Genomic DNA, 20,885 nt, shown 5'->3' with positions numbered 1-20,885 from the left:
ATACCACCTTGAACTTTGACAAGTTTGAAACGAGGTCTGACAATAGTAGTTTTATCTTCTGCTTGCAGTGTGTACATTTTGCCATGTTTGCCTAAAACTTCATAATATTCTCTTGTATACTTTCTTCTATTTTTACGAACACGAATGTGAGTACCTGTCGGGTTCCCATTGTTGTCATAGTCAATAGTATTTTCATATGGGTCGCGTTTAGGTATTTCTATTTTTACTTTGTCACCTTTCTGAAGTTTGAAGCCCGGCATTCTTTCTTGTTTGTCTCTTTTGACTAAATTATTAAATATATAGTCTTTCTCTAAGTCAGGGTTGTTTTTCATTTCTTCGGGGAGTGGTTTCCCAAACCTTTTTGTTTACGGCTATTGTAAATATTTAAAACTTGTCTCATCTTTGCCATGGAGAAGTGTCTATATTGTCGTCATATGACATTTCATTTGCTTCACCACCTTGTGGTTGGTTTAAGTCTCTTAACATTTTTATACAACCGTCAATGACACCAAGAGCAGAATGGTTTTGGTCGACAATGAAATATTGGTTTACATTTTTTGAACGCAGATAGTTTTTACATCATCTGATTTGAAAGAACTTTCACAGTCAGATGTCAGTTTTGTTGGATGGTATTTGTCAACGAATATTGTCAAAGCTGCTAAGATATCTAAAATAGCTTTGGACTGTAATGGTATGGCTTCACAGTATCTTGTGTTTTGACCGACAAATATTAGCCAGTATGGTGGTCCATCTTCTCTATACCTCGGAATGTTTTCCAAGATATCCATAAACCAAGCATTTGGTGTTGAACTAAAGATTTTTATCATGAGTGCTTTCTTTGTCGCTTTAGAAACATAGGGGTCCTTGTTTGGATTCGTCATTTTTTACCCTATAAGAAATGGGTTTATTTGGCGCATTAGCAGGAGTTGCATCCAGATTTTTGCCCGCAGTGGGAACAATAGCCAGAGGTGTATTTGGAGTTGGAAGGAAGATTTTGAGTACATTAGGTATACTTAAAGAGAAAGCACAACCTATTATACAAACTGTACAGAAAGGTTGGGATGTAGCACGAGATGCAACAAATCTTATTCCAAATCCTGAAACAAGAGGAAAAGTTCAAGGATGGATGGACAATGTAGGAAGACAAGCAGGAAACTATTATAACAAAGCAAATGACTACTATAACCAAGCAGGACACTATATGGACCAAGGTGAAAGATTCTTTAACAGAGGATATAACCATGCACAACAATGGGTAAACAATAACCAACCTCAACCGCCTCAAACGTGGGAATGTAAAGTTTTTTACTGAGATGAAATGAACAATACAGCATTGAGACAAATGGGTTCAAGATGGATTTGTCGACTTCCAGCAGTTACACAACGTGTTTGTCAAGTTCTTCCTATACCTCAGGAAGTTTTAGACCGACTTAAAAAACCTAAACAACCAGTTGAAAACAAACCAAACTAAAATTTTTTACTGAGATGAAATGACCGAAGAAGTTGAAACGGTAGATTTGACACCACAAACAAAAAGTTCAGAACCATTGTCAAAACCTGTCAAAGAACTTACAGATGAAGAGAAAAATTCAATAATAGAAAGTGCCAGGTCTGGAAATACAAACCCTAACTATAAAGTCACTTTTCATAGAAATGGAACGGCTAGTATCTCAAAAAAGAAACAGACTCTCACAAATAAAATATTGAAGTCTGAAGGAGCTTTCGAGACAACAGATGGAAAAGTTTACTTCACTGACCAACAGTTCATTATAGAACATCTCATTGACTTAGAGTCGAAATATTCTAAACTTTACAACAAACACAAAAAGTTGAAAGGAAAACAAAAACAAATGGCATATGATATTTATGAAGATGTTGACGATACAACTGTTCCTGCAGTGAAGTAAAGTCAGAGGAACCGAAAAGTGACGAAAAACCGATAGAAGAAGAAAAACCAAAAACTGAAGATAAACCAAAACCAAAGTTTAGTTTCCAAACTAAACCAAGTCAACCTTCATTAGCTGGTATGGGTTGGCGTCAAAGACTTATGGCAGCAGGCGGTTATGTTAAGTAAAGAAAAAAAATTTTTTTATTTTTATAAAAATGCCCCCATATAGAATGGATAGAAAGTCTGCTAGAATAAAAGCAGAGTTACAAAGATATGGTTGGAGAGTTTCGAAGAAGTTTAAATATAAGAAAGGAAGACCCATAAAAGTCTATGACAAACTGGCTGGTCTTCGCTACGAAATGGATTTGGAAACAGCACGTGCCAATTATCCAAACAGACTAGAGAGGTTAGAAGAAGAACGTCTTATGGACATGCCTTTCGATGTTAGTGAACCTCAAGTTGAAGGACACGACGGCTTTGCCAGATTCTACTGGAAACATGACGAACAATTGCATCCTTTGAGAAGGAAAAAAGGTAGTGCAGAGGATGGTCATGCTCCCATGGAAAGAACAAGATATGCATATGAGAAGTACGTGAAGTTAGAAGTCAAATTACATCTGGTCGAACCTTTACAGTAAACTTTGACGAAGGAAAGAACAAAGAAGGCTTCATGGGTACTTGCTGCAATTCAAGACGGAAATAAGAAAGGACACAATCTCAGATTGACCATAACGATTTGGATGGTCACATTTACTATGCAAATGGCAATGAACAAACAGCTGCAAAACTTCTTGACGCTTTCAAGACTACAAAGAGAGAACAAATGGTTGACTCCGACTCAGACATTTTGAATGCAATTGAAGGAATTGCAAGTGTCAAGTTCGAATGGTACCAACCTAACCCTCAAGCAGTCAGACAACATGCTGGATACTTCCGTTCATAAATAAGTCTGACATTGACTTGACAAGGTATGGAATTTACAATTCAATTGAAACAATTGTCAATGAACCTTGCATTCTTACATGTCTCAGGAACTCTGGTCTTGTTACAGATGAGAAGATGAAGTATCTTGAGTCATGTGTGAAGACAAGGTACATTCTCAGAGGTCAATTGGCAAAAATTGCACCGTTGGCAAATGTCAATATCCGAGTCAACATACCTACAGCTAAAGGTTCTTCACATGACGACTATGTTGTTGAGTTCAATTTACCATGGTTGAAGATTGTAATTGTCCACAACCACTTCATGTTGAACGAAAGTCTTACAAACCCATTGTTCGGAAAAGGCAAGTGCAACATTGTCAGAGCTGTAAACATTCTTTTCGAGAAAGGTTTGTTGGAACCAATTCCAGATGACAAGCTGACAGAAACTTTTGTACCAAAAGACGAAACAAACTTTTCACTGTTAGCAAGACCAAAAGTTGTTCCAGACAAAGTTCTAGTACAAAAGAAGTACACAATTCCAAAAGGAGTTGGATTGTTCGGATACCAACCTGAACCAGAAGAACTTCCAATGAGGTTGCAAGAACTTCAAGATGCTATAAACAAACTTCCATTGAGACATCCAATTGACGTCAAATTGTATTGGAGAGCATCTGAGTTAGGTCAGAAGGTTTTATATGAAACAGGTTGCTTCGACGATGTTTATGAGATAACAGGAGAAGTTTCTCAGAAGATAAGAGACTCACTTGAATTTCCACAAACTGGACCAATTGGTTGCGACAAGTTCGACTCAGATGAAAAGATATACTATGTCGACCTTAACGCTGCATACATGAGGTTTGTCCAATATATTCCGACTGGAATTCCAAACGAAGATGGTGAGTTCCCGGGAAGGAACTATACAGTTGGAAAAGTCATACAACAACTGTATGATATTAGGAAAGCTTCAAACCCCAAACTTGCAATGACACTCAAATTGCTTATGAATTCGACATGGGGATATTCCATTAAGAAACCTCAAGAGATGAAGAGTAAACATTATGAGAAGGTCGACAACTTTGTTGAAAGGTTTTCTCCTTTTGTTTTGAAGTACGAATTCACTCAAGGTCAAAGTGGCTTAGTAACCACATTAAAACCTATTGTCGAACATTGGTCTTACCCTCAGTTCGCAAAGGCAGTCCTTGACAACTACAACAAATTCTTCTCCGAAGTCAAATCCAAAGTGAAGGTTTACTATGAGAACATTGACGCACTCATGACGAACGAAGAAGGATACAACAAACTCATTGAAATGGGATGGTCGGTGAAAAGATGGGTCTTTTTAAGCTAGACAAAATTTTCGAAGTTCATGTCCTCTCCAAGCGTAAGTACTGGGGCATACTTGAAGACGGCACAGAAATAAAACATTGCATGAAATAAAAAATTTTTATTCGAATTTGAATTAAAATGTGGGAATTCTTGGGAACGGGAAAGGCTTATTTACTTGAGGAACAGGTAAAGGTGGTGGAGGTGGAGGTGGTGGCAACCAGTCCATTTTATATTCCTTCCTAGCTAATTTCCGTTTAATTTCATGGTCGCCCTCGGAGTCTTTGAATCGGACAGGTCGAGTTACACCATTCTTGGTCTCAAACTCATATATAACCTGTTTGTCTGTATTTTCGTCGACTATGGCACGAGACACGAACATTGACCAAACGGACAAAAAGTGTCATTTCGGATGGTCACGCAGCCAATCGCATTCGAGCACTTCGAAGAAGCCTTACGTTCCAAGGGAGAGGGTGTCTGGTGCAAGGCAGAGGTCATGAAACTCTACGAGCAGTACATCCTCAATGCCTGGGAGGACAAATCGTCCTTGGATTGGCAATTCTACCAACTCCTCTGGGACGACCTCCTACGCAACTGGGATAACGAAAGAGCCCAATTCAAAGGTCGGGAACTAATTTTGCAAATTACCCTTAATTTAACATACTTATCCAAATAAACACCTAAATTTACTTGGGGTTTCCCCCTAAAATAAAATTTTTTTACTCTTAGAACCACTCGAGGTTCTCCTTACGGTTGTTGAGCTTGTCACCGTCAATGTGTCTGACCCTCGTCTTCTTGTCTGGATTTGGAACCCATTGAATTGCGACAAGCTTGCCCATGGAATTGAACCGCGATTCCGAAGGTTAAGGTTCAAGTGTCCCAAGTTGTTGAGGACTGGGGTAAGAACCTTGCCGTCTCCTTGTGCGGATTTTATGGGTAGGGTTGGGAAATTTCGTAAGGTCATCGGCAACAAGGGTTGCCCAAACTTCCTTTTTCGTGTTTCTCTTCTTCTTCCTCTTCTTCCTCTTCTTTGATAATACCTTCGAATTCTGTGTTCACGAAGTACGGTGTTGCATGTTCTGTCCTTTCCGAGTACCTTCCAGATGGCGTCTATCTCTTCGAAGAAACGGTAGATGAGTCTGGCAAGGTCTCGGTTTTCTCTCGTAATTGCGCAAGGTTTCCGTGAAATCGTTCAGGCATTTCTCATTGGAAGCTTGGTTCATGAGGACATCGGCTTTGAGATTGGTCATCTCTGTCATAAGACTACTTTGGAGAGTCTTAATGGTGTTTGTCAGATGAGCTTTCAATTGGGCAATTTGAATTTGAACTGGGCGCTTGTCTGGCAACCTTGAAAGGACATCTGCTATTGTGTTCGGCTTCGGTGCTTGTTCGGACATCGAAAAATGAAGTGGTTTGAGAATGGCGGTTTTACTTCAAAAAGCTTGTTATGACAGTTATGTCATACAACAAGTTTAAAATAATATCTTGTTCTTCTTCTGAACGTTTGTTGTCTCTTCCGATAAAAGTTTCGAACATGAGAACCAAAAAACGTTTTTTGAGATTGCGGAAGAGTTCTGGCAAACGTTCATATTCTGGATATGTTGGGAGCAGTTCGAAACATCTGAGCTGACTTTCGGACAAAATTGGGACAATGTCAGAAAATTCATCTTTGGTCGGACTGCTTGAAGGTAAGTCCCTTACATGTAAGTAGCTCTGGTAAAGTCTTCTCATTCTGCTAACTTTGGAGTATAGCTTCGTAGTTTAAGAGTTTTAATTTTAATTGTCTTATTCCACTCTTGACATCTAAACGGTAACTATCCATGAGGTCAAGAGTAGCTTTGGTAGCTTTAAGTGGAGCTATCTGTTCCTTGACCTCTGCAATTTTGGTTGCAATTGTGGTTTGAGCTCCTTCAAGTTCGCCGTCTATATCGTTCTCAACGCCTTCAACTATGGCTTGAAACTCTTCATCGGTCCATTGAGATTGGTGTGGGACGAATTTAACTTGCTTCATTCAAAAAATGAAAAAAATGTTTTTACTCTAAACGTTAAGGTTTACAGTACTGGTTGGATGTCGCCTTCTGAGGTTATGAAGAACGGCTGACCCGAGAAGTGAAGGAGAGACTGAATTGCCAATTTCATATGGGGTAGGGGGTTCTCCTTGTTTGGTATTTTTATCCAAGGACGTTTGTTTAGGAACTTAACAAGAGCTTCTCTTTTGGCGTCCTTTATGCCATCGAAAGGAGTGTTTTCTGGTATTTGAATTGGAATTCCAGTCGAAGTCTCGAGATTCAAGACAGCCCTTCCAGAAATAGCGGTGAACTTGACCTTGGGCTTCATTACCCTGCGCAAGTACTGCTTAACAACTTCATTTATCTCTATAAGGTAAATTGCCTCGTCAAATCCTTCTGGCATTCCGAGTCCTTCCATCCGACAGGAAAATATTTTCCCGACAACTGGAAAAAATTTTCCGGACAAAGGGAAAAATTTTTCCTTCCGACAGGAAGAACTCTTCCAGTTGTCCGTCCGTAAACCATTCAAATTTTCGAAAATTGAGAACTTTTTGGTCGAACTTCAGGAAAAATTTTTCCTTCCGACAGGAAAAGTTTTTCCTTCCGACAGGAAAATATTTTCCATCCGACAGGACACAAACGGATGACTGACGTTCCTCTTCCTGAATGCCTTCCAAAGCCAGAAGAACCGAAAGCTGCAGAACCACAACAGTCTCCTCAGCAACCTCAGTTCCAGCAAGTCCCTCCACCAAATTACTACCAATTTCCATCTCAAGGTTACTACCAATTTCCACCTCAAGGTTACTACCCACCACAAGGCTTCCCGAACTACCCTCCTCCTCAGCCTATGCCTTACTTCCCCAACCTTGGATGTTCCAGCAAGCTCCACCCCAGCAATTCCAATCTCAATCCAAATCGAAGAGAGACCAAGAGTTCGAAGAAGGTCTGAACCGCTTACGCAAAGATTATGCCACAGCCCCTATGGAAGACGGGCTTCAGTCTCTTCCCTCAAATCGACCGATTCGACTCGTACCACAGATTCAGTTCGTGACCGTGAAGACTACCTCAAGCAGTCTGAGAGACTCTTCATCCTACAATCATTTACAGTTGGAGCTCTCAAGAACATGCGCAATTACGAAGGTCAGACACCAGCTGGAGACCGCAAAACAGACGTACTCGCAAGAGCCGTCCAGCTCGTCAAAACAAAGACTGAGATAGTCGACTTCATTTGCAGCTTGCCCATACAAGTAAAAAAAAAACAATTACGAGTTAAACTTTTTATTCTTTCTTTTCTGAGTTGTTTAGAGCTGGTTTCTCTTGTAGGAACCTTTCGTACTCTTCCATGGTCATGTAATTGCGAATTTTGTACGCAATTCCAGGTTCGTTGTTTTTGAACCTGATGTATGTAACGCTTCCATCCTCCTCAGGGAAGTAAGCTGCTAACATCTGACCAAGTTTTCTCGGTGACTCGGAGCTCATAAAAATGTCACTTTTTAAATGTTAAGTTTTTAGTCTTATTTTACCCTTTGTTTACCCTTTGTTTGTCAAGGTAGTATTGGAGTGCAATTTCTCCAAATTCTCTGTGTCGGAGTTCTTCAGCATTTTCCAAGGTGTACCTGGAGAACTCAAAGAAGTTGTCAAGAAGATACTGCCATGCTGCTCTTCTGAGTTCGTCGGTATTTTGGAAGTGTTGCACCTTCGAGTCTTCGGACATGAAAAAATGACACTTTTTCATTATATAACTGTTATTTTTTGACGAAGTGAACTTTGACACTTCGTAAAAAAAATCCCTGAAATCATATCTTTTATACAAAATAGAAAAAATAAAGTTAGTTTTATTTTTATTTATTTTTTTATTTTGTATGTAAAGACAGATATGTCAACAACAGAGAACACAACAACTGCTATCGTTCATGAAGCTATAAATGAAGAATATGAGTACATACAGTTTAACAAACAACTCCGTCTCATTCGTTCGGTCAAAGACGATATGTACCAAATGCAAAGTATTTTGACAGCATGTTTTGCTCCAGATACTAAGAAACCACAAGACTGGTTTAGGAACCAAAGCACTATTGAACTATTAAATGAAGCTGAAAATTCGACTACGGATTTTCTCGTAGTCGCAAAAACTCGAGTAGGTAAAAAACCGCAGTCGCCAAAACTCTATGAAAACAGTGAAGAACAGCGAGTAGGTAAAAAACCCCAGTCGCCAAAACTCTATGAAAATCGTGAAAAATTGCCAAACGGTTTGAGAGGATATTATGTTCATAGACTTCTCGTAAATGCTGTAGCAATGTGGGCTTCAGCTCGTTATGCTTGGTATGTTTGTAAACTTCTTGACGAAATTCACAGACAAGAACGCGAAGAGCTAGAGAACAAGCTTGAAGCAAAAGACAAAAGCATTCAGAAAAGAATACCACGTTCGGTACCAAAAGGAAAGGAAAAGAACTATAAGTATATGATTTATACTGAAGAGATGGAAAATGAAGAAGATAAAGATATGGTTATGTTGCATTTAGTCAGAAGAAACAACAAAAGCTTTTACGACCTTGCTAAGATTTACAAATCTGACAGAAATTGGTTCTATCGCGAAAACTTACCGATTTCAATGACCCCAAATGAAGATGTGAAACAAATAGTTCAAGATACGTTACCTCAAACACACTATGATATGAAAGGTTGTACAATACTTACATTCAAAGAAGATTTGCCATTGTTAAAGGAAAAAATAACAGAGTATTTTGACAACTTCAAACAAGTAGAGTAAATGAACCATTTATTTTTCAAGCTTGACTTTTTACAATTTGAACTTTGTTTGCGTAGAGATGAATTCTGAAAGAAGTATGAGGGTCTTGTATGACTTTGTACTTCTCCCATAGTTCATGTCTGTCAAACTTACCTGCCATGGACTCTTTCATAAGTTCCATGAAATCGTCTTCGGACAATCCGGGGAAAAGTATAATGTCAGTAAGTATTCTTTTAACATCCTTACTTAAACTCTTTGCTGTCTGTACACAAATGACAACTGAGATGTTAAAGTGTCTGAGCTTCTTAAGAATTCGACACATGTCTTGTTCTCTATTCTTAAGCAAAGGATGAGAAGCAAAGTCATCTAAGATAAGAAGACATCTATGAGGGTATGTCTTCCAATCGTAAGATTGCAATTTCTTCGAAATGTATTCTATCTCTTTCTGTTTGTTTCTGAAGTGTTTCTTCTCTAATATTCTCTGCATTTCCTCATTTGGGTCTTTAAACTTAGAATTTATATACTCATTTATAGCATTATACTTCAAAACTCTTCTTTGGTACTTCTTTATCCAATCTAACAACTCAGTATCCTTTATACATACTAACTTAGACTTCTTTATAATATCTTTGAACGAATTGACGGTTTGGTCAAATTGACCAGAAGTACTACAAATAACAACCAACTCATAGAATGGTTCTTCTCATCTAGTTCTTGTTGTTGTGCAGCCATTTTAAGATAAGTGAAAGTCTTACCCGACCCAGGTGGTGCAATTAGACCTGTTATACCATTCTGAGCAAATAAGAACTTGTCATGTATAGGTTTTATCTGAGCATTTTCTAACTTCCTCTTGTTCTTGTTTAAAACATTCTCAAATTTCTTGTCAATGTCAGCAAACTTTTTTTCTAACATATTTTTAGAAAAATTAAAATTTTTATCTTTTAGAAAATGTCTAGCGATTTCGCTATCTATATTCGAGACAAGCTTTTCGACAGCAAAACATCTGTCGACCATAAAATCTTACATAGTGTAAACAAGAAAGGTGAATTTGTTCTAAAGTTCTGTTTCTGGGAATATGACAAGAACCATAAAACATTACAAAGAGCAGTCTTAAAATTTGTCAATGACAGACTTGTTGACAGAGATGACGCCGATTGGAAAGATGAAGTCCAACAAAAGTTCTTAGAATGCAAAGAAGACACATGCGCTGTTCTTGAAGATGAAATAGAAAACAGAATAGATGAGCTATTAAAGGACAAAGAACTTTTACATAAATATAGTTGCGCCAAATTTGACATAACTCCACCAGAGAAGAAGAAGAGAGAAAAGAAAGAAAAGAAAGTAGAAGAAGAAAAGAAAGTCGAAGAAGAGAAGAAAGAACCTGAACCAGTTCCAGAGAAAAAGAAATTTGACATGTAAAAATAAAATTTTATTTTTAGAACATTTCTGGGTCAATGTCAATGTTCTCTTCCTCTTTAGGAGTAAACACTGGCTTAGACTCTAAAATCTTTTTACCCAATTTACCTTGAACTTCTACAACTTTAGACTCATAATATTCATAGTCGTCTGTCTTCTTTGGTTCATAAGGTATAACAAGTTTGTATGCTTTGCCTTCTTTAAGGTTTGAGAACCTTCTGTCAAAATTTCTTTGACTGCTAACAAACCTTCTATGTCTAAGTCTTCAAATTTCGCACCATTTTTAGTCACAATAGCAAACTTAACTGGTTCGATGTTCCAAACTTTGCTGAATGAAGACTTTTCAAAATGGTAGAAGTAAACATTCAAATATGTGAATGGGTCTAGTTCTTCTTTAAGTCCTGACATGTACTTGTTTACTGAGATGAATTTTGTCATCTTTTCTATCGGATAAAAAAATATTTTTTTTAAATTTACTCAGAAAAATTTTTCTTTGTATATACACCATTCTGAACATCTAAAAGACTTTTGACATTTGCCAAGAATGTACGTTTAGACGCTGTCATATAACCATATTCTTGACAATATTGTTTATACGAATCGTACAATGACCTTTCATCTAATGACACAAAGTCAGTTTCATCTATGAACTGTTCATATACACTCTTGTTTGCTTCTAACAATGTTTGTCTCTCTTCGGTATGTGGAATTTGTCTTGGATTGAACTTTGAAATATCTAATGTCATAAAATATGAGAACAAGTGGTTGTAAAAGTCAGATGTCAAAGTTTCTGCTAAGTCGTCAAAATATTCTGTATCTTGCATATGAGAATCTGACGTTCTGACAACTACATATCTTCTGTCAGAACTTTCTAACTTCATCGGAACAGTATTGTTTGAAACCATAATGAAGTTTGCAACATTTTCACAAACTCTTTGGTCTTTATACTTTCTTTCAACAACTCCAACTTTGTCTGTTATAAGACTCTTCAAAGCATCTGAGTTCAAAACTTTTGTTGTATCTATACTTTGAAGTTCATTGCAAACTATAAGTTTCATATTCTCTATTGAGGAGTTAAACTTGCCACAGATGTTTTCTAAGTTTGTCATATTCGGATTCGAATAACCTTCTAACAGTTTGCACAAAATATCTGTAAAGAATGTGTTCTTACCAGTTCCTTGTTTTCCAATTATAATGAGAGCAGTTTCATTTTTAGCACTTGGATGTTGTAAGAATGTTTGAAACCAACATAAGAATATACTCATAGACTCTTTCGTTTCCATTGCATATAATTTCTTTGACATGGTCTAAACCAAGCTTTCTATAATATTTTCTTTCCATTCTACTTGTTCGTATTTATATCCAGTGAAGATAGAATAGAAGTTTGGAGAAGGTGTATAAAAACTTTATACACGAACTGAAAAATCTTCAAGTTTTGACAATAAGATATCCCAAGCATCTAACATCTTTCATACCAACTTGTACAACTTTTATTTTCTTAAGTTTTTGTCTACATTCTTGTTCTGAAACTATTGTTGCTCTTGGTTTGTTAAAGACAACATCCCATTCTTTCATGACATAACATTCTGGGGCAGAGTCGACATAAATGACTAAACGTTTCAAATTCTCGACTGCTTTGTTATAGTCTCGAATGGACACATATTTCTGAATGCTTGGAAGTCATAAAAATCTGAAACATCTATTCTGTACATTTTTATAAAAATAAAAAAATAATATTTTTTTATTCTTGACTTTGTTGTTCCATTTGTTGCATTTGTTGTTCTTGAGCTATTTGTTTGTTGAAGTTGTTCTTGTAATACAATACTTTCACCAGTTGCATCTTCCAATTCGAAACTTTCTGCCGTCATTGACAAATACATAGGACATAAAAGTTTTACAGGAACAAAGTTTGCGTCAACTAATGTCAACGTTATACTTGCCAAAGTGTTTGAGTTCACTAAGGTTGAAAATTCTGCATTTCGAATGAACAATAGGCAAACCAGCAGAGAAAGTATTGTTTATACGCATAAGTATCTTTTGGTCATAATAGTTTCTGTCGACATTCGAATAGCACTTTGAACCTAAGTTTGAAACAATATATAAAATAGGTGTACTTAAAGTCAATGGAACAGACATTCCTTGTATGACACCTTTTCCTGTTATAGGAAAACTGTTGGTAGTAAAAACCAGAAATAAGTTTTGTATTATAGCTCATATTGTTTATAGTAAACTCAGTCGGACATCCAAACATAATGAAACCTGCTCTAGTTGCAGCACATGTTACACCCGTACTTAAAGTATTAAATAAGTCAAACAAAACCTGTTGGTGGTATATCTGAGTAAGTATCTTCAAAGGAGTATTTTTTGCCATTCACAACAATAAAGTCTTCTGGTGTCAAAAGAGCAAAACAGGCTTTAGTCGTCATTGTTTAAAGTTAGTTTACAATATCGTCCTTGAGGACTTTGTAAGTTTGTTGTTATAGAATTATATGACTCAGGTTTTTAGTCGTAATAGTATAAACCATTATGTCTTCTGCCATTTATATATATTTAAAAGTTTTTCTGAAAGTGGAGAAGAACTTCATCTAAACTTTCACATGGCGTTTCTTGAAGTTCTCTGTCTAAGAAGTTCAAATATTTTGTAAAGACATAGAACTTTCCTTTGTCTACACGAACAAACAAAACAGGGTCTTTCATATCGTTCAAAAAGTGTGTAAAGTCCTTTATATGAAATAAAGTCTATATTATTTTTCTTCAAACATCTTCAAGAAGTTTTGACATTTTTACTTAGCAAATAAATTTTAATGAAATGTTGTGGTCGTCAAATATTTTTATGACGTCTGGGAAACTATACTTTAAGTTCAACGTTTTCACCTCTTTCATAACGTATATCTTGTCAATGAATTATATGAAACACCACAGCAACTAATGTCGGGTTCTATTTCTTTGATGTTTATATCGTCTGCCTCTGTCAAAAGTTTCAATAGTTCTTTCAAAACTTCATGAGGTGCAATGACATATGAGTTCACTTTTACAGGGTTGTGTTCGACCAAGTTTAACATTATACCTAAAGCTTGACAAATCTTCTCCTGAGTTTGAAGTTTGTCTTTAAGTTGTTGGTAGTCGTTTCGAATATCTGCAACAGAACTTAAGTCTCTGCTAACTTCAGGATATGTTGGTTGTTCTTTTACAGGAACAATTGTTATACCATCTTCGTCCTCGTATGGTTTCCCCACTTCAACATCTCTGTCTTTGACATTGACAACAACACTTTGACTGTTTGTTTGAGTTGGTGAATTTAACTTCACATCTGCCACCGCCATTAAACCTTTTGAAACACTCACGCTTCTATTTTTCGGAAATGACATTTTACTTAGAATAAAAAGATGGACGTATTCGAGTATCTCTTCGAATTGATGCAGAACAAAGTTTACACACACAAACAATACAAATACATTGACAGAATAGTTCTTTATACAAACAATGGTAAATGTTATAGAATAGCAATATTTGCTGAACCAAAATATTTTCATAAAGCAAAGAAAGTTGGTATAACTGAAATGGTGAAAGTTCTTGAAGCAGACAAAAATATAACAAAAAACTTACAGATATTTCTAAAGGTAAGTTTATAATACAATATTATGTCAAAACTGGCGTACTGTCAATATTTGACGGAGAGAAGTCAGTTCAAGAACAACTTACTGACCTGCTGCCAAAATCTGCTCGATGGAAGCTGTCGTTATGCCAATCTGAGGAGCCCAGCAGGTTTCATCGAACGAATCTTCAAAAGAGCATTTCCGTGAAAAGTGCTATTGGTTTTGTAAACTTCTTTGCTCTCAGTTCATCTGGACCGTCTCTGTCACCAGTATATTGTATTTGTACAGTACCAACAGTTGAAATACCACCCATAAAGTCTTCTGAGTCAGCAAATGGAATGCCAAGCCAAAAGTTTTGAACGGTCTCCATTTGTATATTGAGTTTTTTGACCTCCTGTATGAGTCCATACTTTCACATATGGCATAATAGAACTTTGCATTTCAGGGTTAATGGTTGTTGTGAAGTTGTTGTTAAAGTTCATAGCATCTAATGTCAAGTTGTATGACCTCATATCCTCAACTGTAGAATATTCTTCTCTTGGATAATATTTGCCATCTATGTTTATATGATATTTAATACCGGGGTTGTAGAAACAAGAATAGTCATTTATAGTTCGTCTGAACAGTACAAACATAGTATCTGCATGTTTCATTGCAGTTGTTAAAGCAATATCTGTTCTTGCACCTGGGTCAGCACTTTGGTTTCCAACTTCACCTGCAAAGTCTTTGACAGATATTTGGTGTATAGGGAACATAAGTGGAACTGCAATATATTTGGCAGCTAAAGCATTTGAAATATCTGGGTCCAACATATAGACTGCAAGTCTGCTTTCTATTCTCTTGCATTCAAATTTTTCGCATGTGAACTTAACTGGGTCCCAAGCAGTTCCAGCAGCATTGAAAAATAGTTTACTTCATTGTTGAAGTTTGAGAAACCAAAGTCTAAGTCAACTTTGTCTTTGCAAAATTCGGCGAATGACGTTTGATTTGTTCCCTTTACGTCTGTAATAGTGAATGGGTCTTGTGTTGTGCAATGACTAAGTTATTTTTGCTTGGAGTAAGTTCGATAGAAATTTTTCCTGCCCAGTTTGGCAAGTATCTTAAAAACCTGAAGATGAGGAAAGATGACAAAGGAACTCTAAGTTTCAGTTTTACTTTAGTGGCAGCAGTTCCATCTGAACCAGAAAGGTTAACATAAACTCCTGGAACGTTAGGGTCAAGTCTTCTTATTTTCTCAATATTTGCATACTGGTCTGTTTGTTCTCTAGCTTGTGGTTGTACTGAGTTTCTCAAAGCGAACCATTCATAGTTTGCCCATGTTACTGTTTGAACTAAGTCAGAGTTAGAATATATCTTATATCCCATGAAAACTTCTGGAGCATATTGGTATCCGACATAGAAAATTCCATTGCAACCTTTCTTGTCAGACAACTTGGCAGAAGGTTTTATTTCAATGTCTTGTTCCACGTATAAGAATGAGTTGTCAATAGAAATAATATGAAACCTGTCGCAAGCAATATCTACTGTTGTTGAAGAACCTTCTCCAAACTCACCTACGTTTCCATAAGAAACAGCAGTTGTATATTCGTAAGTTCCAGGAACTATTTCTGACCTTCTAATGGCATTGTCGCATTCGTTATACCATTCGGAAACATTTCCGTTCATGGCATCCAAAACTGTTGGCGTTATATTCTGAGCGGCGTACATTTCATATGGGTAAAATATAGAATAGTTGGATTTATATATCATAATAGAACCCACTCGTACCAAGCTTTACTTTCTTCCTGACTGAGTTTTTAACTCTTCTTTTTCCTTCATTGCCACTACTTTCACTAGATGAAGTTACTTCTTCACTATTTTCACTTTGTTCTACTCTTCTTCTTTGGTGTCGCTTTTGGTAACTTGCCCTCTGCTTCAAGTCGTTGCATCTTTGCCTCATGTTCACCTAGTATGTTGTAAATTTCCCATGTCCTTTTTGCCTTTGGGCTCTGGTCGCCCATCTCAGGTAACCTATATCCTAGAAAGTTTTGTCATAGTTTGTATTTAGTCTTCGCGTATTGTTTGCATGACTCTTTCCTGAGTTTCCGGTTCAAGCTCTTCAAACAGAGCTTGTCCATGGAATATGCTCGTTTCCAAATATATGTTTTTGTAGCCATTCTGGTTTTCTTTCCATGTTACCAATAATATCTTTTGTGAATGGGAAAGCTTTTACCCAATGTTTCAGTCTTGCGTCATTTATTTCTGTAGTTGGTTTTATTTTGTCAAGGAACATGTTTTTCAATACTAACATTTCATTTGGTACTGTCCATTTGAGTTTTCTTAAATATTCATCCCTTCTCGGTTCATTGTCTGCAAAGTAAGTTTTTATGACATTTTGCAAACTTTCGTTTGCAAGGTCATGTACAATAGGTTCTCTTCCTTCTCTCTCCCTAACTTTCTTTCTAAACTCTTCACCAAATATACCATCTCTATGGTTCTGTGTAGTTCTTTGAGATAAATGTTCTAGAACGTCAGGTGTTATATTTCCATCAGCCATGTTCATTTCATACTGGTTCAAAATATCTGCATCTTTCATATCTTTCAATGGCATTAAAGCCGCGCTGAAAATACCAGCTATATCTGGTTCACCATTCACTTCCATTGCGTCTACAACTTCTTGGAATTGTGGTTGTAAGTTTATGAACCACCTATCCGGATTAGCTTTATGACCCCATCTCATTGTAGTTCCATAGTCTGCAGAAACAAAAGTAGGTTTGTTTCCATCTTGGTTAGGTTCTGAATGAACTTTAAACAATGTTTCATTTCTATATGTTTTGTTGAAATTTAACCTTTTATTTTCACCGAGTTCAGCCAAAGATTGAACGTTATATGGTCGTAAGTAAAAAGGATTGTTGTATTTGCGTACACTTTCTTTCAGTTCTTCCATTCTATGCTGAATATTTTCATCTGATGTTGGAGTCTTTTGTATGTCGGCGAACATTTTTCGATATTCTTCTACTATGTCAGCCGAATTTTTCTTAGACTCTTGGAAAGATTCCATATTCTCCGCATACTCTTGTTGAGGGTCAAGATTTTTCGGCTGTTCCAAATCTTCATCTAGTTCTGTGAAGTTAGTTTCCAAAGGATGGACTTGTTTGTTTCCTTCAGGCTCTTCTAGCTGTTGTTGCTGAACTATTTCTTCCATGTCTGGTTGTATCTGAACTTCTTCCTGTGGAGTTTCTTGTACCTCATCTGCTGGCATTTCATATATTCCGAGACCGTTTTTAACAAGTTCCCTATTTAAGCCATCCGCATTCATAACCCTTTCTTCTTTCGTTCCGTCTCTATTTTTTACGCGTTTCATGAAGATAGTTGAATTATCATTTATCTCTGACACCAAATATCTTGGAGTAAATTCATCCATGTCATTTGGATGATATGCTATTAAATCATATCCCTTAGCGAGCTTGTATTTTCCAGGTTTGAAATTATATCCCATTTGGTGCTGAACCATAAAGCTAAATAGGTTCGGGTCAGTATTTCCTTCCTTGAACTTTCTAATAGCTTCTTTATATCTGTCACTAAAGTCAAGAGTATCTGGGTAACCATAGTCTTCCTTAAGCATTTTTAAGAATTCTTGGTTTCCTTGTTCTCTACTTCTTTTATGTCCTTGCTCTGTTTGTGGTTGTTGCTGTGCAGTGTTTTGAACTGTTGGTTGTGGTGCAGTGTTTTGAACTGTTGGTTGTGGTGCAGTGTTTTGAACTGTTGGTTGTGGTGCAGTGTTTTGAACTGTTGGTTGTTGTGTTGGTTGTTGTTGTGTTGGTTTTGGTGCATGCCTGTGTCTGTGTTCATGTGACGATGTAAATGTTTTAGGTAGTCCTGGTGCAGGTGCTTCTCTTGGAGGGTTTGGTGGTATATAAGTTCCACTAGCTAGTATATAAGTTCCACCAGCTGGTATATAAGTTCCACCAGCTGGCACATATGTTCCATCTGCAGCATAATGTCCTACCTGACTTTTCGTTCTTAAGAAAGCATTTACTAGGTCTGTTTTGGTCTGTTGTAACTCTTTTTCTTGACTTTCCACAACAGTTGCTCTAACGGCGTCATAGGCACTTTGAACTGCCTGTCTCGTTGCTGCATCTGTTATTTTCGTCATATTTTGTGCTACTTCTCTTAACTCGTTGTCGAAACCTTCAGACTTCAGTTTCTTTCCAGATGAGAAGTCGTTCACTAGTTTCACCTTACTATGAAGAGCTTCGAAGGCGTTCTTAAAGTCAGCATTCATTAAAGCTTCATTTGAACTGTCTTCATCCGCTTGTATTTTTGTCCTTATTGACCCTATAAGTTGGGCTGCTTTAGCGTTGGCTTGGGCATCTAACCAGTCATTATTAGCTTTTATATATTCTGCGCTTTTCATTGCCTTTTGCATGGCTGCGTCGTTATTTTTACTTTCTTGTGCTAAGTTTTCATACTGTACGGTTTGGTTTTGCAACTGTAAAAGTTTTTCTGCCTTTACATTTGCTTCAACTTCTTTTTTATACTCATCGCTATCCATATATGTCTTCAGGGCTTTTTGTTTTATTTCTTCATCTTTCAGTACTTTATATTGAGTAGTATGGTTTTTCAAATTTATAACATCTTGTTCCATTTTTGCTACTTCTGCTGCTTTTTCTGACACTTTTTTCGCATATTCCTCTGTACTTAGTTCTTTCAGTTGTTCTTCTATCATAAGACAAATTACGGAAAGTGAACTCAAACAAAAAGTGACACAATGCATTTGCCAACCAAATAACTTTACAAAGCAAAAACTTAAATTACTTGTCAAGCTTACTATTCTTATTTTAACAATTAAAAAATTAAATTTTATTTTTTATTTAAAAAAATCATCTTATATCATCTGATATATATATATATAACAGCATTAATATTTCAATGATTCACAAATCAACTTTTTCATTATTTTAAATTATTTTGTCTGAATGTTAAACTATTCGGACAAAGTTTCCCGCTGTTTGCGAAGGAATTGTTGGCTATGATGTACTGATTCATGATCAGTACATCATAGCCAAAATTCCTTATACAAAGTTCAAAAACTTGGGTGCAATCAGAACTGATTGCACCCAAGTTTTTGAACTTTCTCGAGGGAATGAAAGGGTAAGAGGTATACATTATGAATATATACCTCTTACCCTTCCATTCCCTCTCTGACAGCGGGAAACTTTGTCTGAATGTTAAACTATTCGGACAAAGTTTCCCGCTGTTTGCGAAGGAATTGTTGGCTATGATGTACTGATTCATGATCAGTACATCATAGCCAACAATTCCTTATACAAAGTTCAAAAACTTGGGTGCAATCAGAACTGATTGCACCCAAGTTTTTGAACTTTCTCGAGGGAATGAAAGGGTAAGAGGTATACATTATGAATATATACCTCTTACCCTTCCATTCCCTCTCTGACAGCGGGAAACTTTGTCTGAATGTTAAACTATTCGGACAAAGTTTCCCGCTGTTTGCGAAGGAATTGTTGGCTATGATGTACTGATTCATGATCAGTACATCATAGCCAACAATTCCTTATACAAAGTTCAAAAACTTGGGTGCAATCAGAACTGATTGCACCCAAGTTTTTGAACTTTCTCGAGGGAATGAAAGGTAAGAGATATCCATTTCCTTTTACCTTCGTTCTCAATAATTAACTTATAAATTTTTTAAAGCAAAAAAAGTCTGATTTTTTTTGACAAGTAAATATATAGGGAATTTATCCGACCAAATAAGTGTCACTTTTTCGGTTCACCTCACTTTCCGTAACTCGTCTTACAACACTTCTTTCTTCTTTTTCTCTACGTTTAACTCATTTAGTTTCTTTGTGTGTCTGTCATATTCTAGTTTCTTTTCGTTTTCACTTATTTGTTTCTGTATGTCTATGTTTGACTTTTTGACATCTGTTATTTGATTTTTGAGTGAACTCAAATTCATTTGACTTTGAGGGTTATAAGCTGTTCCGTCTGCAGCTCCACCATAGCCTGCCATTTTCGCTAAAAGTGCCGCTCTTAAACCTCCACTCTGTGCACCTATAACTCGGTTTAAAAGCATAGGGTTGCTTGACATTTGTTGCAACATAGTGGGGTCATTCATAATTTGTTGTTGCAACTGTTGTTGTGGTGTCAGTTTTACTATTGGATGTTTCAATGCTCTCTTCCTCTTACGTATATTCTTACGTAGCTTACGTGGCATTTTAAGTGAAGTTAAAAAGCGGTTTTTGACGGTTGTTTATATGACACTTTTGTTCAGCACAAAAAACTACTCGGTCAAAGTGTTGTTAGTTTTGTAAAATAACCATCCTATCTTGTTTTAAAATGGAGAAAAGGCTTCTCAAAGTATACTTCCTTTGAACGCCCGTAACTTTTCCTGTAGCGACGATAGACCCTTACTTGTCCGGACAAAGTTATACTATTTTGAGTGCTCTACAAAAAAGTCACCGGCTGGCTCGTCCTCAGAAATTTTTTATGGGCTAGAGGGGCACGAAGTGCCTGGAGGCCCATCCCAAGAAAAAAAAAACTTCATTATACTAAACATCTTCGGGGCTAGAGGGCGCAACGCGCCTGGAAGCCCCACTACCTTTTTTTGTTTTTTTTTTTTCTTTTTTATAATAATACATATTATTATATAATTAACATATTCATAATGTTTCACCCTTTCAAAAATATAATCCTCCTCCTCTCAAATAAACGTACATACGGGTGGCCTCTTTTTTCAAAAAATTAAAATTTGAAATTTTGGGCTCAAATATTAGAGATTTTTTCAACCTTCAACGATATATGTTGTCTATATCAGACCTCCTTTCTTTTTGATACTTAACATTGTTCCTAAATCTTAGCCGTTAAGGCTGTTCTGAAAATATTTTTTTTTTCGAAAAAATTCGAAAAAAATTCTTAAAATTCAAAAATCCCTTAATTCTTGAGGATTTTGGAAAAAAGTTTTTACATGAACATGTGTATATT

The 20,885-nt window shown here is 36.5% G+C and overlaps 12 protein-coding genes and 6 pseudogenes across 18 annotated transcripts, besides 2 other annotated features; 8 read left to right on the top strand and 10 right to left on the bottom strand.

Annotated features, from left to right (window-relative positions):
- Positions 1-20,521: part of a mobile genetic element that runs on past the window's edge.
- Positions 1,319-1,471, top strand: TVAGG3_0973380 (uncharacterized protein; the record flags this gene model as incomplete). The annotated part of the gene is made up of 1 exon (XM_051253771.1): positions 1,319-1,471. The coding sequence occupies one exon, from the start codon at positions 1,319-1,321 to the stop codon at positions 1,469-1,471; it is 153 nt and encodes a 50-aa protein (XP_051079345.1).
- TVAGG3_0973370 lies at positions 1,491-2,074 on the top strand (annotated as a pseudogene). Its single transcript has one exon. A coding segment is annotated over exon 1 (584 nt).
- Positions 2,119-2,686, top strand: TVAGG3_0973360 (annotated as a pseudogene). The gene has a single exon. A coding segment is annotated over exon 1 (568 nt).
- On the top strand, positions 2,948-3,999 carry TVAGG3_0973350 (DNA/RNA polymerases family; the record flags this gene model as incomplete). Its single annotated transcript, XM_051253770.1, has 1 exon — positions 2,948-3,999. A coding segment is annotated over one exon (1,052 nt), but the record flags the coding sequence as incomplete, so codon positions are not given.
- TVAGG3_0973340 (uncharacterized protein) lies at positions 4,271-4,516 on the bottom strand (the record flags this gene model as incomplete). Its single annotated transcript, XM_051253769.1, has 1 exon — positions 4,271-4,516. One exon carries the CDS (start codon positions 4,514-4,516, stop codon positions 4,271-4,273), a length of 246 nt encoding a protein of 81 aa, XP_051079343.1.
- On the top strand, positions 4,547-4,810 carry TVAGG3_0973330 (uncharacterized protein; the record flags this gene model as incomplete). The annotated part of the gene is made up of 1 exon (XM_051253768.1): positions 4,547-4,810. The coding sequence occupies one exon, from the start codon at positions 4,547-4,549 to the stop codon at positions 4,808-4,810; it is 264 nt and encodes an 87-aa protein (XP_051079342.1).
- On the bottom strand, positions 4,860-5,531 carry TVAGG3_0973320 (annotated as a pseudogene). The gene has a single exon. A coding segment is annotated over exon 1 (672 nt).
- Positions 5,563-6,145, bottom strand: TVAGG3_0973310 (annotated as a pseudogene). The gene has a single exon. A coding segment is annotated over exon 1 (583 nt).
- TVAGG3_0973300 (uncharacterized protein) lies at positions 6,187-6,561 on the bottom strand (the record flags this gene model as incomplete). The annotated part of the gene is made up of 1 exon (XM_051253767.1): positions 6,187-6,561. One exon carries the CDS (start codon positions 6,559-6,561, stop codon positions 6,187-6,189), a length of 375 nt encoding a protein of 124 aa, XP_051079341.1.
- Positions 6,787-6,983, top strand: TVAGG3_0973290 (uncharacterized protein; the record flags this gene model as incomplete). Its single annotated transcript, XM_051253766.1, has 1 exon — positions 6,787-6,983. A coding segment is annotated over one exon (197 nt), but the record flags the coding sequence as incomplete, so codon positions are not given.
- On the bottom strand, positions 7,422-7,622 carry TVAGG3_0973280 (uncharacterized protein; the record flags this gene model as incomplete). The annotated part of the gene is made up of 1 exon (XM_051253765.1): positions 7,422-7,622. One exon carries the CDS (start codon positions 7,620-7,622, stop codon positions 7,422-7,424), a length of 201 nt encoding a protein of 66 aa, XP_051079339.1.
- TVAGG3_0973270 (KilA, N-terminal/APSES-type HTH, DNA-binding family) lies at positions 8,134-8,913 on the top strand (the record flags this gene model as incomplete). The annotated part of the gene is made up of 1 exon (XM_001285102.2): positions 8,134-8,913. The coding sequence occupies one exon, from the start codon at positions 8,134-8,136 to the stop codon at positions 8,911-8,913; it is 780 nt and encodes a 259-aa protein (XP_001285103.2).
- On the bottom strand, positions 8,930-9,379 carry TVAGG3_0973260 (protein of unknown function, DUF4106 family; the record flags this gene model as incomplete). Its single annotated transcript, XM_051253764.1, has 1 exon — positions 8,930-9,379. The coding sequence occupies one exon, from the start codon at positions 9,377-9,379 to the stop codon at positions 8,930-8,932; it is 450 nt and encodes a 149-aa protein (XP_051079338.1).
- TVAGG3_0973250 (uncharacterized protein) lies at positions 9,841-10,311 on the top strand (the record flags this gene model as incomplete). The annotated part of the gene is made up of 1 exon (XM_051253763.1): positions 9,841-10,311. The coding sequence occupies one exon, from the start codon at positions 9,841-9,843 to the stop codon at positions 10,309-10,311; it is 471 nt and encodes a 156-aa protein (XP_051079337.1).
- TVAGG3_0973240 lies at positions 10,328-10,746 on the bottom strand (annotated as a pseudogene). Its single transcript has one exon. A coding segment is annotated over exon 1 (419 nt).
- Positions 10,782-11,417, bottom strand: TVAGG3_0973230 (Poxvirus D5 protein-like family; the record flags this gene model as incomplete). Its single annotated transcript, XM_051253762.1, has 1 exon — positions 10,782-11,417. The coding sequence occupies one exon, from the start codon at positions 11,415-11,417 to the stop codon at positions 10,782-10,784; it is 636 nt and encodes a 211-aa protein (XP_051079336.1).
- Positions 14,620-15,616, bottom strand: TVAGG3_0973220 (annotated as a pseudogene). The gene has a single exon. A coding segment is annotated over exon 1 (997 nt).
- TVAGG3_0973210 (protein of unknown function, DUF4106 family) lies at positions 16,607-17,664 on the bottom strand (the record flags this gene model as incomplete). Its single annotated transcript, XM_051253761.1, has 1 exon — positions 16,607-17,664. A coding segment is annotated over one exon (1,058 nt), but the record flags the coding sequence as incomplete, so codon positions are not given.
- Positions 18,854-19,552: a mobile genetic element.
- Positions 20,522-20,885: the final 364 nt, after the last annotated feature.

This window comes from Trichomonas vaginalis, chromosome I (assembly GCF_026262505.1).
Source record: "Trichomonas vaginalis G3 chromosome I, whole genome shotgun sequence".
Taxonomy (NCBI): domain Eukaryota; phylum Parabasalia; order Trichomonadida; family Trichomonadidae; genus Trichomonas; species Trichomonas vaginalis.
Note: the sequence above shows the minus strand (reverse complement) of the source record. Positions and strands in the feature narration are given on the sequence as shown.